At 38.8% G+C, this 16,983-nt stretch overlaps 1 protein-coding gene across 2 annotated transcripts; it reads right to left on the reverse strand.

Moving 5' to 3' along the window:
- Positions 1-1,561: 1,561 nt before the first annotated feature.
- Positions 1,562-12,350, reverse strand: LOC132636226 (DEAD-box ATP-dependent RNA helicase 15). 2 transcript variants are annotated; one of them, XM_060352969.1, is made up of 12 exons: positions 12,192-12,350; positions 11,971-12,097; positions 10,802-10,902; positions 9,173-9,345; positions 8,825-9,056; positions 8,591-8,709; positions 8,012-8,068; positions 7,737-7,921; positions 7,243-7,387; positions 7,071-7,154; positions 6,915-6,978; positions 1,562-2,072 (listed from the first exon to the last, which is right to left on the reverse strand). In XM_060352969.1, the coding sequence occupies exons 2-12, from the start codon at positions 12,081-12,083 to the stop codon at positions 2,062-2,064; spliced, it is 1,284 nt and encodes a 427-aa protein (XP_060208952.1). In that variant the 5' UTR covers positions 12,084-12,097; positions 12,192-12,350; the 3' UTR covers positions 1,562-2,061. The 2 variants fall into 2 exon arrangements, with proteins under 2 accessions (XP_060208952.1, XP_060208953.1); XM_060352970.1 differs by having other exon boundaries at positions 11,971-12,091; positions 12,192-12,328.
- Between the last annotated feature and the right edge of the window lie 4,633 nt (positions 12,351-16,983).

The following is a 16,983-nucleotide window of genomic DNA, read 5'->3' on the forward strand; positions in this document are numbered from 1 at the left end:
ATGGTTATATAACCATGAAAAGTCTCAATTTTTGTAACCACGAATTTGATGATTTTTCCGTGGTTACGTATTTCATTTTCCATTATACCCCACCCTCCACCATCCACCCCAACCCCAACCCACCCTCACCCCCACCCCACCACCCACCCCACCCCTGCCCTACCACCCACCCCTCACCCCACCCCACAACCACTCACCCCCACTACCCCCATCCTCATCCCATAACCATCTAGTTCACACCACCCACTACCCCTCACCACCACCCAACCTCACAACCACTCACCCCCACCCAACCAGCCACTACCCCCACCCTCATCCCACAACCACCTACCTCACACCACCTACTCCTCCACCACGCCCACTCACTACGTACTTATTTTTTAAAGTTCCTATTTTATTCTTTACATGAGTTTTATTAATATATATAAACTAATTTCTAATTAAGAGTTAAAGATATTTTAGTAAACTTACAAGTTATTATACAGTACCATACAGTCAAACCAAACAATACAAATATTATTAAACCACAACAAACGATACAGTCTATCCAAACATTATGTTCATTAATACAATACAATACAACACCATACTGTACATTAATGAACCACGGGAAACAACCATCCAAACAGAGGGTTAGAGAAATAGAAAGCTGTCGCAACATTGACTACTACAATTAAGACGACAGTAGATTAACGAACGATGAAACCTAGTTAGCAGTTTGTTATGTTTAGCGCCAATACCAAACTTGAACCAAGTGAACTATGTTTATCTTCCGATTCGGGGCCCTAAATTATAATCTACTTTAAATTGTACTCCCTCTCCCATATTAGTTGTCCTTTTCATTTTTTGAGAGTCAAATTGACCAATCTTAGACCAATTCAATATTTTAAAATTATAATTTGATAGTCAAAACCTACACGAAAAAAGTACTACAAATTGCAATTCTTCTCATATCAAGTAAAAAAAAATATATCTCAAAATATTAGTCAAAATTTAAATAATTTGACTTTTAAAGGACACGTAATATAGACGGAGGGAGTACCAAAAAAGAAACTCAATTCAATACTATCTACTACCAAGTCTACAAATACAGCAATTACAAAGACCTCGAACCTCACTTTTCAAACCAGTAACTCTAAGATTTACATTCATGTATATCTCAAACTGAGGTAAAATATGACAGCTGGTAATCTAAGCAGGTGTATTAATTAATAAAACGGAAATATCAACTATTCTAAGGAAATTCCAAAAGAGACACTACTGGCAACATAGAAAAAGACCTTCATGGCCTTAAGTCAACTAACCTATAAACACACATAACATACAAAATTACGCCAGTTCACCACCACATTTTGGAACATACTACACCCACGATAAAAACTTGCCCACGTCAATGTTTATATCTTACAATAAATGCTAGACATTTATATTTATACACATCTATCGCTTTAACCATGGTAAAGTGATACAATCTCACTAAAATTTTCAATGCTAAACTTAAAATTGATTGCTTTGGTGTACACACCGTGTGCAGTTAAAGGGGGTGGCAAGGGCAAAAGTATCCATTAATCAAGCACCAAGGCCAGGATAGCATTTCCACTGCATCAACAGTTAAAAGGGCTTGTGGCACTCACAGAAATTCATGTTGATATTTCTTCAATTACAGCAGATGATACCAGAACACAAACAAGCTGCCAAAGACCATTTAGCGAAGGCATAACTTCTGAGAAAAATAGCTCTCTAGTCCGGCTATAAAACATTAGCTAGCAAAAGTACAAGAAACTAATGCAGAATAATTCATCTGGATATTTAACTACAGAACTTAATACTCTCCCATTATCATAACATGGAGACATTTTTATGCTAATGCAGAAACACAGCATAGAGTCATTAAGGGTACAGCAAATCCGGAAGTGCCAAAGCAGAGCAAGTCTCCAAAATTCTTCAAATTAATCAGCTCAATATTCAAAACCATGTTGATACACAAAGAGGAAACCTCACTGCCACTTAACGACTTCAGGCAAGACATCTGCCACATCTGCAAGGAAGACCTCATCCCCCCTAAGATGGCACTGCATACAAAGATACACTAGACTAAGCTCCCACACGCAATTGAACAAATAAGCAACAAATACATCACCCACAAGAAGACTACCAATGTCTACGAAATACCCCAAAAGCAATAAAATTCGAAGATGAATTAAGTACACTTTTTGTATCACGAAGAAATATTTTCAATCAGTAAGTTAAACACTATTGGTACCATATCACGAACCACTTACAATACATACTATTCATGGAATCATGCAAGTCCTCATAGGCACAGAAGGGTTCTACCAACATCCCCTTTTCCTTTATATTACAAACAACTAAGAGGCAATGATTCTAGAAATGGAGTACGAAATATACAAAAAGTGTATATTTTGCAAGATCTTGCTCTAACCCATTATTCAGCATTTTCTTATAATATCTGCTTTCTCTCTCTTCTACCCTCAACGGTAACATCTCCTCTCCCCCCCCCCCCCACCCCACCCGCCACCACGTCCGGAGAACCAGACCGCGTCCGGCGACCAGGTAACTCCGGCGATCAGGTAACGCCAGCCACTTTTCCGGTCAGATTTACTTTTTCTCCCTTCCCTTTTCTTCATCTTCTATTCTTCTTCTCTTCTCCTTTTTTTTCCCCTTTTCTCTCCTTTTTTAACTGCTTCTCGCGCTGCCAGAACTCAGTCGCGCCATCGCCGGAGGCTTTTCCGGCACCATTTTCCGGCCAGCCCTTTTTTTTCTCTTTTTTTCCTTTTTCTTTTTCTGTTCCTTTTTTCTTTCCCCCCTCTTCTCTTCTCTTCTCCTGTTTCAGGTCTTTGTGGACAGAATTCCAACAGTGAACAGTAATTCAACAGTGAACATTAACTCCGACGTTGAACAGTGTTTTCCGGCGGCGACCAGGTTCAGTTCAACTGGAGTTGGTACCTCCGGTTGCCATCCATTATTTGTCCATACACTTGTAGTTACATTTTGCTAACTTTAGACTTTCGAATTTATTAGTTCATACTCATTCTTGTGACTTTGCTCAGTGATGGTAGACTAGGGTCATGTTCTCATTCGGGGACGGGGGCGAGGGTTAGGAGGGGTAAGTGGGTTAAAGGAGCGTCTAGATTGAGAGTAGATTCTTGGAACATTGGGACGTTAAAGGGGGGAGTCCATAGAGCTAATTAAGATTCTTAAGAAGTGGAAGATTAATATAGCTTGTATCCAAGAGACCAAATGGGTAGGTTAGCTAATTAAGATTCTTATGAAGAGGAAGATTAATATAGCTTGTATCCAAGAGACCAAATGGGTAGGTCCTAAAGCTAAGGAGGTAGACGGGTATAAGCTGTGGTTAGGAGGGGTAAGTGGGTTAAAGGAGCGTCTAGGTTGAGAGTAGATCCTTGGAACATTGGGACGTTAACGGGGGAAGTCCATAGAGCTAATTAAGATTCTTAAGAAGAGGAAGATTAATATAGCTTGTATCCAAGAGACCAAATGGGTAGGTCCTAAAGCTAAGGAGGTAGACGGGTATAAGCTGTGGTTCTCTGGTAGGTCGAAGTACAGAAATGGGGTGGGCATTTTAGTAGATAGTGAATTAAGGGATCAGGTGGTAGAGGTTAGGAGGGCCACTGATAGGATGATGTCGATTAAGGTGGTCGTGGAAGGACTCACTTTGAACATTATTAGTGCATATGCGCCGCAAGCGGGCTTAGGCGAGGAGGAGAAGAGGCGCTTTTGGGAGTATTTGGACGAGTTAGTGGGAGGCATACCGTCTACTGAGAAGCTATTCGTGGGAGGTGATTTCAATGGACACATCGGGCCTATTTTGGGAGGTTATGATGATGTGCATGGAGGCTTTGGCTTCGGGGACAGAAATGGAGGAGTCTCACTTTTGGATTTTGCAAGAGCTTTTAGGTTGGTGATAGCCAATTCGAGTTTTCCAAAGGAGGAGGAACACTTGGTAACCTTCCGTAGTTCGGTGGCTAAAACTCATATAGACTTTTTACTCCTTCGGAAGGATGATAAAGGTTTGTGCAAAGATTGTAAGGTCATTCCGAGCGACTATCTTACAACCCGACATAAGCTCTTGGTGATGGATTTAGGGATCAAGAGGACGAGAAAGAAGAGGGTCGTGGATGACCGACCTAGGATCATATGGGGTAGTTTGACCACGATTAGTGCACTGGAGATGGGAGAGAAATTAAAGGATATGGGGGCCTGGGATAGTAGTGGGGATGCGACCAGTATGTGGGATAAGACGGCTAGTTGCATTAGGGTGGTAGCAAGGGAAGTGTTGGGGGTCTCGACAGGTAGTCGTGGTCAGCATAGAGGAGACTGGTGGTGGAATGGAGAAGTTCAAGGGAAAGTGGAAGCAAAGAAGGTGGCGTATGCGAAGTTGATAGAAAGCAAGGATGAGGTGGAGAAGTGGACGAATACGGAGCTTTATAAGATAGCGAGGAAGGAGGCGAAGTTGGCGGTTTCGACGGCAAAAGCGACAGCTTTTGAACGCATGTATGCTGAACTAGAAGAGAAAGGAGGGGACCAGAAATTGTTCAGGCTAGCCAAGGCGAGGGAGAGAAAGGCACGTGATGTGGATCAAGTAAAGTGCATCAAGGACGAGCATGGCAAAGTATTGGTAAAGGAGACTCTCATTAGACGGAGATGGCAGTCATACTTCTACAAACTCTTGAATGAAGAAGGGGACAGAGACATTGTGTTGGGAGATTTAGAACATACAGGAAGGCGGCGTGATTTTGGGTATTGCAAGAGTATTAAGGTTGAGGAGGTTAGGGGTGCTGTTCGTAGAATGCGCAGGGGAAGAGCGATCGGACCTGACGGGATTCCTGGGGAATTTTGGAAGAGCGCGGGGCCGGCAGGTTTGGAGTGGCTGACTAGGTTGTTTAATGTCATCTTTAAGACGGCATTGATGCCCGAAGAATGGAGGGCGAGTGTAATGATCCCTCTATACAAGAATAAGGGAGATATTCAGAGTTGTAACAATTATAGAGGTATCAAACTGCTAAGCCATACTATGAAAGTGTGGGAAAGGGTGGTGGAGATGAGGGTGAGGAGAGGTGTGTCTATTTCAGAGAATCAGTTCGGATTCATGCCGGGACGTTCAACTACAGAAGCCATCCATCTTGTGAGAAGATTGATGGAGCAGTATAGGGAGAGGAAGAGAGACTTACACGTGGTATTCATCGACCTAGAAAAGGCTTTTGACAAAGTTCCAAGAGAGATCTTATGGAAATACTTGGAGGCTAAAAGTGTACCTGTGGCGTACATTAGGGTGATCGAGGACATGTATGAGGGAGCCAAAACCAGAGTAAGGACAGTAGGAGGAGACTCAGAGCACTTTCCAGTTGTGATGGGGTTGCATCAAGGATCAGCTCTTAGTCCGTTTCTATTTGCCTTAGTGATGGATGGATTGACACGGCAAATTCAAGGTGAAGTGCCATGGTGTATGCTTTTCGCGGACGACATAGTCCTGATCGACGAGACTCGTAGCGGAGTTAACGCTAAGCTGGAGGGTTGGAGACATACTCTGGAGGCTAAAGGGTTTAAGCTGAGTAGGACCAAGACAGAGTACTTGGAGTGTAAGTTCAGTGAAGCACCTCAGGAGGCTAGCGTGGAAGTGAGGCTTGGTACCCAGGCCATCCAGAAGAAAAGTAGTTTTAAGTACCTTGGGTCTATTGTGCAAGACAGCGGGAGATTGACGATGATGTCACACATCGTATTGGGGCAGGGTGGATGAAATGGAGGCTTGTTTCCGGAGTGCTATGTGACAAGAAGGTGCCACCAAAACTTAAGGGCAAGTTCTACAAAGCGGTGGTTAGACCGACTATGTTGTATGGGGCGGAGTGCTGGCCAGTTAAGAGCTCTCACGTTCAAAAGATGAAAGTTGCCGAGATGAGAATGTTGAGATGGATGTGTGGCCACACCAGGAGCGACAGGATTAGGAACGAGGTTATTCGAGATAAGGTGGGGGTGGCCCCAGTGGAAGACAAGATGCGAGAAGCGAGATTGAGATGGTTTGGGCATGTGAAGAGGAGAGACACAGATGCCCCAGTGCGGAGGTGTGAGAGGTTGGCCATGGAGGTTTCAGACGAGGTAGGGGTAGGCCGAAGAAGTATTGGGGAGAGGTAATTACACACGACATGGCGCAATTACAGCTTACCGAGGACATGACCTTAGATAGGAGGGTTTGGAGGACCCAAATTAGGGTAGAAGGCTAATAGATAGTCTCGTTATCCGTTCTTAATAGTAGTCGCAGTATCGCAATATAATTTCTTGTGCTCCGATTTATGCTATTATCTGCTATTTCCTGTGCTTTGATTATCCTGTGCGATCTGTGTCGATTGTATTACTTTATTTTATATTATTTCATTTCCATATCGCTTTGAATCTCTTATCCTTATCTGACTTTTTTTATGCTTTTATGCTTTTCTTGAGCCGAGGGTCTTTCGGAAACACCTGTCCTACCTTGGTAGGAGTAAGGTCTGCGTACACTTTACCCTCCCCAGACCCCACGATGTGGGATTTCACTGGGTTGTTGTTGTTGTTGTTGTTGTTCTATAATAGAAATCCACTGTTTCCAATTTAAAAATCCGCGGATATGGCACACACATCTACGCTCTCTACCAAAATACCAAACCTTGCTTTCACCAATCAGGATTTGAACTTGTGACATGTGCCAACCACAATCCCATGTTGTAGTACCTTTGAGGTTGAACCAAAGCCTTGGAATTATCCCATCAATTTTATTTTATTTTATTTTATTTTATTTTCATAACCAGTGCAGGTACGTTCACAATCAGATTTGAAAAAGAAAAAACAAACATCCAAAAAAGCCAACAAAGCTTCAAAGGTAAGCATCAAGTAAGACATACTGTATGTAGAAGTATCAATCTGCTCAGGAAGCTCTTTAATATCCACTTCAAACCTCTCCTGAACCTACAGTTGGTATAAAGCACAAGGACATTATATTAATGTGGATGGCATTATTAGGCATAACAGATCGAAAATATGAGGGTCTGACTCTCAACCTGATTGAGAACTTCAGAATCTGATGCAGATGACACAAATGTTATGGCAAGCCCTTTAGTTCCAAACCTACCAGCTCTTCCCACCTAACAATATTATTCAAGATTAAATAATAAGATTACTTGGATAAGATCAGAACTTAAAACAATGAGCTGCAAGACAGATAGGACATACTCTGTGAAGGTAAGTGTCTGCAGAATCTGGCATGTCATAGTTAATAACAATGTTCACCCTTTCAATGTCTATGCCTCTCCCAACCAAATCAGTAGCCACAAGAATTCTCTTATGCCCTTCCTTGAATCCCTTGTAGCGCGTCAGTCTACCAAGCAGACAAAGAATTACATAACATGTAAATAAAAAGATGTCAATAGCAGCATAATATGATTTCGATAATTCACACAAATGCCAGATCAGAGGGGACGACATATGCAAAAGTTAACAACTGCAAGGGAAGAAAGAGAGATTTGAGGTGAGACGCAAAAACATTAAAAATGCTTCTGATCCATGTAATTGTCACGCAACTAATATCACAATCCTCAAGGAAAAAAGTGATCTTGTTGAGAACTGATAATCTCGTTGACAGAGACTTCTCACATATAATATAAAAATATTTAGACACTAATTAAACACTCGGTGCATAAGCAGATAACATAAAAAGAGTTACAGACCTTTCTTCCTGACTCATGCCAGAGTGGATGCAGATAGATGGAAAATTACACTCCACAAGTAACTTGTTCAACTCTGCTGCTCTGCTCACACTCTTGACAAAAATAACAACTTGGTTGAAGTCCAAAGCATCCAACAGGTCATTCAGCTTCCGGTTTTTCTCCGTTTCACTCAATTTGATGTAGTGCTGCCATCAAATAGAAGCCACTTAAAGAGATCCATCAAGATTGTGATAACTAAAGAAATGATGGCAAAAGATCAGGTTTCGAAGATGTACCTGTACAAGTCCATGCAGGGTCAACTTGGCCTCATCGTCGACATAAATTTCCATTGGCTGAAATGAATAAACGTTATAGTAAAGGATATTAGGAGCTTCGTGAGCTAACGGAATCTGATGATTACGAAATGAACGATGGATGAAGATCCTCCATCTGTGAATTTTCTCCTTGCAGCTTAGAGTAAAAGCACCCAATTAGTCCCCATTCTTGCTCAACTGGTTCTACAGCGCTTACCAAAAAGCTTCCATTAGGACTCCAAGCATCAGCCCCCCAGGTTATCCCATTTCGACTATAGACCTCCCCAACCCCTCTGACATCTTTAACTATAGGACATGAAGATGAAAGAACAAAGATCGACGCACAAACTCAAGAAAACGAAGAACTACAAGCTTAGTGGAAAAACTAGTGGTTCGGCACAGCACCAGCTCCAGAGACACCTCATCTTTGTTCACTTTTCCCAGTAAAATTAAGTTTAGACAGATTATACCAGAAAAATTTCACTACTATCGCCTGCAGAAAGCTGAAATTATGGAAATATGGTAGACTTCTAAATTCAAGAACTGGCCACAGGACATTACATCTTGCATGAATTTCTTGCAAACCGGGCGAATCTCCTTGCTGAGGGTTGCAGAAAACATCATGACTTGCTTGTCATGAGGAGTCATCTTGAAGATTTCCTGCACGTCTCTCCTCATGTCTGCATATGCGCAACAGATGTACTTGAGAAAAGGATTACCAAAAGAAAAAAGATGATAGGAACTTTAGCAGTGACAGTTGTAAAAAAAAAAAAAAAAAACTTAGCTAAGACATACCAAGTGATTCAAGCATCTTGTCACATTCATCTAGTATAAAATGCCTCACATTCCTCAAAGAGAGTTCCTTATCTCTTGCCAATGCAAGTATTCTTCCAGGAGTTCCAACAACAATATGAGGGCATTCATTCTTCAGAAGCTCCTTATGGAGTTTGATATTGACACCACCATAGAAAACAGCAACCTTAATATCGGGCAGATAAGTGCTGAACCTCTCAAACTCATGACAAATCTGCAGATAGAGTAGTCAGTTAGCAAATTAGTACTTTTTATAAGTTAAACAAATTAGACAATCCTTTAATATTGTTTGAATGAAAAAGCAGAAAACTTTCAGATCAGTGCACATGCCTGATAAGCTAATTCCCTAGTGTGACATAGAACCAGGGCAGCAACCTGACCAGCGACAGGTTCAATCTGTTGCAGAGTTGAAAGAACAAAAACAGCAGTTTTGCCCATTCCAGATTTAGCTTGGCAAATAACATCCATTCCCAGAATAGCTTGTGGAATGCACTCATGTTGCACTGATGAAGAACCAAATACATTGGAGCCAACGAGACCTCAGTTTCAGTTTAAAAATTTACCATTGTACATCTCCAAATTACTAGTGATAGGAGTTATTTACCTGAAAACAGAATTATAAAGAAATTGTCAAGAACGTCCTAAGAGATAGATTATGGTCAAAGTATATCCAAAAAGAATAGAATAATCAAAAGAAAAAGTAAAGATAACTTCTAATTAGCACACTCCGAAAACCCCAAAAACGTACTAATCTAGGAAAAAATAAGACTAAACCCTGCTATAGCATGTAGTTCTTACAGCAACGTATGACCAAATTCCAGAACCATACACACGTTACATAGAAAGCTAACACGACCAAATTCCAGAACCATACACACGTTACATAGAAAGCTAACAAGCTCAACATCAAAAAAGGATTGAGCCCAGAAGTGCATAAAAGTGAATGCAAGCCAAAATAAAAGGTTCACTTGGGAATGTTGGAGTTGACATCACAATTGCTTAAATGCCATCATCCGTTGATGGCCTCCCTCACTCCTACAAACACTAGATTCTTCAAGCTTTCTATAAACAACTTACAGACAACGAAAGAAAAAAGGCATGTTGGATTGGATTTCGGAATTGGCAAAGGAAATTGATGGAACACAGCCCCGCATATTTTTTCCTTTTATGGGGGTGGGGTTTGCAGCCGAAGAAAAAAAGTTTGTATTACAACATTGGCAAGACATTTAACAGCCAAAACACATTTAAAAACAACTCACACGAACTGCGCCACTCGGGAAAATCAGAATTACAGTGTGCATCACTGGCCACATAATTGCTCACCAGACCACCACAGTTCTCAGAAAATGACAATAAAATTGTGATAATATTCCCAGATGGAAGGGTTACGAGCTAATCAGATCAATCAATAATGCCTAAGCACTGCAGTAAAAGTATGCTATATGGCTCCTTTATATCCCATATGAATATCGGTCTGTACTGGGCAAATAGATTCACTTAAAGAAAATTAGGAGTCTTTAGAACTAGAGATACTCTAAATCAAACACTTATCCATACACAAGTGCGGCAAGAAAAATGGATACATTTCTGCAACTACTGATTTTTCAATTAATATGGACTCATATGGCCCACAGCTAATTGTGGCTCTTTTCTTCTATTTAGCACCAAAAATCCCCCTCCCTTTTTGCTTGATTCAGAGGCAAGAGGAAGCTAGGTATGGAATATGCCTTGTATTCAACCTTAAACCCTAAATGCTTGTACTTAACCAATCCACATACCAAGGAGAGTAAGTATTTATTTCTTCTTGCTTGTCAGCTTCAGAGCAAGCACAGTTAAGACATGAGGAAGAAAATGCTCAGAACAGACCACCACAAGTAAGTTTAAAGAATAATATTAGACAGTTTAACATTAGCTGTTCATCACTTTTTTCACAGGATAATACTGAAATCAACAACTTGCCTTCGGAAGGATGCTCAAACCCAGAATCCACAATAGCCCGTAATAGCTCTGGCTTTAGAAGAAAGTCTCTGAAACCTGAACTGTGAATCCCAACATAACCCCTGCATCCACCGAAAAGGACTAGAATATTTAACACCAAGTACACAAAAACCAAGCTTGACGAACCAGGACCCAAGGGGTCAAAACAAATAAGTACCCCCTACAAAAACAAGACGAACATAGATAAAGAACAAAAATCAATCAATTAACTAAGCCTCCCCCCAAAACAAGTCAGGATTGTTTAAATGAATCCTCGATATTTCAATATACTCAGACCCGTTTCTTTTCATTACTAAATAAATTAACCTCTAAAAATATTAATAATTGTCGGCCTCTACTGCAGTTCAATCACAAATAAGCAAAGTTTGGCTAAATTAATCCTCTATATATCTACTCCACCATATTTAGGCAAATAAGATTCCATACCAATAAAGAGAAACAAAACATAAGAAGTCCATTATGCAAAGCAGTGAATAATTTTCAAGTATATTATTCATAAACATACAAACACAACGAAAAAACTGAAATAGGCTTATAGAAGTCAAGCACACAGACAAAACAAAAAATGGAGATATAGGCCTATTATCAGGCAGCAAAAAGATTTAACTAAACCAAGAAAAGAACATAATTCAACAGCAAAAATTTCTCAACCAGATACTTTACCCTTCATAAATACGAAAACAAAAACATAAAAGGGATAAGGGATAGAAACGCACCTAAACTATGAGGGAGTCCTATGACCCCTGAACATATTTTTTTTCGTACTATTTATCCCCTTGAACTTATTTTTTCGTATTATTTATGCCATTGAACATAAATTTTTTTGTACCTTGAACTTACTTTTCCTTATTATTTATCCCTTTACTAATTAATTACTAGTAAATTAAACAGTTTAAGTGTGTAGTTTAGGGGTATTTCTATGCCTTTAACCCAACATAAAAGTATAAACTTTAATCAATCAACTAACTAGTTAGGGTTAATGAATAACACATAAACATAGGTTTCATGATTATTTAAACAACACTAGCAAAAAAACAACAAAAATTAGCAACCATATAAGCTTAAAACTAAAGAGAAAAAGATTAGAGCGTATACTAGTCAGGAAATTAATTATAGCATGAAGATCTCACTTTTTGGCCGACTCGCCATTGACTTTAGTACCGGAATCAGGGATTTTTTCATCATCTTCTTCATAGTCTAGAAGCTCCTCTTCATAAGCATCGTTCTCCTTGTTTTCTCCCATATTTGCAGCTATTACTATACAGCCAGATCGAATAACACAAACATCAGTAATCTAATATCTAAGTAAATAAAAATATTGACAGAGATTTGATGATAAAGTTGCTTTTACCTAAAAGGAATCTCAAATCTTGGTGGGGGGATTAAGGTTAGGGTTTTCTGCAGAAAAAATGTTAGGAAAAATATGAAAAGACAAAAATCGTATGAGAGTGATATAGGGTTTTGTGATATGAGCGAAGGGTGGAATATAAATGAGGGGATGTTGAGTTTTGGTTGACGTTTTTATCCTTGGATTCTTTCCAGAAATACGAATTTGTACCCTAGTCGGTTTAGATATTTTGGGAATTTTCCCTTCTAAAAAAGTCCCTTTCTTTTTACAATTTTACGATTGTGGAGATATTCTTTTGGCCTTAGCACTGTGGCTATTTTAAGCTTCCGTAATCATGATTCATGAGTTTTAGAAGACTTATAAGAAAGTGTTTTAAAAGTCAAGTTTTGGGACTCACTGGCAAAACGTATCAGCACTTACGTTTGGGGCTTAGCTAAATTAACTCAAGGATTCATCTAATTTTGAAACCAAACAAAGCTCCTAATTTTGAGTATAAACTCTAACTCTTAAATTCAAAAATTCATCATTAATAATGGAAGGCATATGATTAAACAACTTTAGATACATCATAATCTAGCATAAATTCAATTAATTTCATCACTAATAATGAAAGGCATATGATTAACAACCTTAGATACATCATAATCTAGCATAAACCCAATTAATTTCATCATTTAAAGCAACTTAGGAAGTCTAACCAATTTTATGAACTTCTCAAGAAAGACCTATTAAACCTTCTTTCATGAAAAACTCCAATTTCCTACTTTAGAAATCATGGATTCAAGCTTAAACCAAGGGAATTAATTAACGGGAAATACTTAGATTATTGTTTAGACCTTAACGTTAGGGATAAAGCCTTTCTTTCATAACCAAATAAAACTGTCTAAGGGGAGGAGGTTCTGTGAGGCGTACGCCTTAAGCGCCCAACTGTAGCCCTGAACACGCACAACGTCCAATGCTCGGAGCTCACCTAAGAGTTCTTACACAAATTATGTGTTAAATTCCTCAGTTAACGTTATTGACTAATGATGCTTAATTGTTTTCATCATCTATAGAAATAAGGCGACTAAGGGTAACTCAAATAACGACCCGTAGCATTACCTATTTACTATATAAGAACACTGTGAGGGTGAACATCACTTAACATTTCTTTTTAGAATACATAGCCGAATTTGACATCTTCACTTGCCATTATTCTTCACATTTTTGTCTTACGTCTCAAAATTATCATAGTTTGTTATTTTGCTATTTGAAAGTAATTTTATCTTTATTCATTGAAAGAGTGATGTTTTAATATAATTCAATAAAGTTTATTGATTATTTTCTTTTTGGGAGGTAAATTGCATAGTATATATGGTCGTAGTATGCTTTAAGAAATTGTGATTCTTTTATTATTTCAAAGTTAAAGGTTAGAGTTGGTTTGCATCCCATATTAACTTTTAAATCATTGCATCATTTAGACTTGTAAAATCATGTTAGAAGTTTTGTTTTCTATGAGTTTCTTTAATCATGTTTTTAATTTTTAAATCTATTAATATATTTTTTATAATTTTTGTGTTATTATACTATTTGACTATATTATAATTTGAAAATTTAAAGATCCATGGGGCTTACGCCTCGCCCCATACTAAGTAAAACGCCCCGCCTCTTATTTTACGATATTATAATTTAAAATTTTAAAGATTCATAGGGCTTACGTCTCGTGCCTCGGGGCTTACGCTTCGCCCCATACTAAGTAAAACGCCCCGCCTCACGCCCCCGCCTTTTAAAACAATGCTTACAAAGAGCACCATAATACAAGAAAGAGAGTCTTTTTTGGGCTTCAGTTTAAGAATAACTCTGCGACAATTATCATAAACGAAAATAAAATGAAACTTTTGGATTTAAAAAAAAAAATAAAGCACTTCATCATATACTTCTGTAAAACCAAGAAGAGACTACTCTTCTGACATTCAACCTGAACAACTTATTTTTGAGTTTCGGTCATAATTATATGAGTTGAGACTCTAACCTTACCAGTTACAAGTAGATTACTTGTCTCAAACCTTATAGCCTGTTTGACCAAGTTTTTAGGAGGTCAAAAATGCTTATTTTTTCCAAAAGGTTAATTTTGGAAGAAATTCCCTAAGTCTTCCATGTCAAGAAGTCATAAATTATCCGTAAATTACAATTTATATAGAGTTCAATAGCATTTTTGGTTCTGTGAAATTAGTTAGCCCAAGTGTGACAGATTAAAGGCTAAGTCTGTTTAGTTTGTTATAGTGTGGTTAAATGGAAGTTATGGTTGATTTAGCTTAACAAGAAGAGTTAGCTGGAGGATAGCTGAGTTAGCAGTCACTTCGCGTTGTATAAATATGTCACGACACTTGTCAAAGTAATGAAGGATCTTTAGCTCTCATTAGATATTTTCCTTCCCCATCCCTAGCTCTCTTCGCCTAGCTGGATCTCATTTCTACTTAGTCATGTTGCAGGGCTTAATTAATTGATCATAGGTCAGATTCAATAAATTCACATGGGATCAGAGCAAGTTCGATATTAATTTTGAGCATACGGGTCGTCTTCATCATATAGTTCATAATGGCGGAAGGGAAGATTGAACACAAACATCCATTGTATCTACATAGATCGGATACTCTGGGATCTGTGTTAATACCAGTCCAACTCATAAGTTCAGAATATTATGGATTTTTGCGTCAATCGATGAAGCTTGCACTTCAAGCTAAGAGGAAATTAGGATTTATCACAGGCACATGTAAGAAGGAATCCTACGAAAAGGAGTTGCATGAGCATTGAGAGACTTGCAATACCATAGTACTCTCATGGATTGTAAATACAGTGTCGAAGGATCTTATTAGCGGAACATTGTATGCATTGAATGCTTATTTGGTCTGGGAAGATTTGAATGAGGGATAAAAGTGAGTTGAGTTCAAGTGTTTCAATTGCACAGGAAAATCGCAACAATCTCGCAAGGTACAAATTCAATTTCAGTGTACTTCACGAAATTAAAGGAACTTTGGGTTGAATTTGATGCAATCGTAACACCTCCGACCTTTAACTTAAGCTTTGACCATGACTCCAGACTTAGAAAAGCAGATAAACAATGTGGGAATTGGAAATTTCTTTTTAGCTGTCAGATGGGGATTTACGCCCCAGAATACGGACCGTAAATCAATATACGGCCCGTATTTTAAGTCGTAAAGTGATACCGAAAATCACTGTGCATTCTGGAATTTGGCATGTGGAATTTATATTGTTAAATACGGCCCGTAAAGTGTGATCGTATTTAGGAAGGAACATAAAACAGTGATGCTGGTTGAAGTATGTTGAAATAGGGTCCAGGTTTATGGACCGTAAATCAATTTATGGACCGTATTTCCCAGCCCGCACCAGAACCTATAAATACCAGCCTTCAGTTGTTTTATTTCGCTTTCCATAATTTCAAGCCCTAGAATCGAAGTGTTCTTCTCCCAACAATCCAAAACAACAAGGTAAGTCATTCCAAACTCTTCCAAATCAATTCCATCATATATGCTCTTAATCTAATCATGAAACCATGTTCTTAACATAGGGTTTTCAAGAAAACCCAATTAAAGAGCATAAAGAGCAAAACCTTGGAATTCTTTTTCCAAGACTATATTACTATTCAAGTTTGAGAGCAATTCCAGGTATGTTAAGCATACTATCTACATGAGGAACATTGTTTAATCATCCTCATACCTCAATTATCATAATTCTCAGAAATCCAGCCAGTTCATGATTTTTCCCTAGTTACTTGATTTGCATAACCTAGGGTTAGAGCTCAATTTTCTGATTATGTTCATACTTGTTATGCATGCTATGGACCCTAGCTTAATCTAAAAGACTTGTAATTCAATCTACGAGTCTCAGAATGCAGTCTAAGTCATCAGTCAGGTTACAGAGCCAGCAGTCAGTTTTACACCTGTTGCTTTATGTTTGATTGGGCCTAAGGCCATAGTTAGGATTCATATGCATATGAAATTATTTTGGGCCTAAGGCCATAGCTTTGAGATCTTATTATTTATTGGGCCTGAGGCCATAGTTACATGATATTTGCACAGGTGGTTTCTATACAGATCAGCTTATGATATGAGTATTCAGTTTCAGTATACTTTATTATTCATGTATCCCTTATCATTGCTTCAATTTCTTATCATACTTGTACAATTCAAATGTACTAACGTCCTTATGCATAGGCCTGCACTTCACGGTGCAGAGTCTGACTTTTAGGAGGATACAACAACCGTTTAGCTCCCAGCACCTTGAGTACATCAGCTAGTTGGTGAGCCCTTCTCATTCAGGGCTTCCCATCTATTTCCAGCTTTCGAGTATTAGTTAGTTCATTATTATTTGAGGCACGTCAGAGTCTTGTCTTGACTTAGTTATTCTTAAAGTATTTTGATCATAGAGGTTTCATAGACATAGTCTTTAGTCAGTTATGTTGGTTTTGCCTCACAACATTTATTTCTGCATCCTCTATTATAATTGAGTTAGAGTATTCTCTTGGTTCACTTTATATCTTGCATGCTTTCACGATACAACTATTAGACTCAGCAGCCATAGGTTCGCTCGGACATAGACAGTTAGGCACCGAGTGTCGTGTCACGTCCAGGCCATGGTTCGGGGCGTGATAGCAATGACACTATACCCTAATTGTGGATGTGCGAGATCTAAGGGGTATGCTGATTATTCGCATCAACAAAGATTGCTTCGGTTACTCAGCGGATTGAATGAGTCGTGTGATCAAGCAAGGTGACAAATCTTCTTGAAAACTAGT

The sequence above is a fragment of the Lycium barbarum genome, chromosome 4 (genome assembly GCF_019175385.1).
Source record: "Lycium barbarum isolate Lr01 chromosome 4, ASM1917538v2, whole genome shotgun sequence".
Lineage (NCBI taxonomy): Eukaryota > Viridiplantae > Streptophyta > Magnoliopsida > Solanales > Solanaceae > Lycium > Lycium barbarum.

Excerpts from the sequence above, each read along its gene's own strand:
- LOC132636226 (XM_060352969.1), bottom strand. The coding sequence starts at position 12,083 with ATGGGAGAAAACAAGGAGAACGATGCTTATGAAGAGGAGCTTCTAGAC. Across the intron at positions 10,903-11,970 it reads AATGGCGAGTCGGCCAAAAA|GGGTTATGTTGGGATTCACA; the intron begins GTGAGATCTTCA and ends CGGTGGATGCAG. Across the intron at positions 7,922-8,011 it reads CCCTGCATGGACTTGTACAG|CACTACATCAAATTGAGTGA; the intron begins GTACATCTTCGA and ends ATTTGATGGCAG.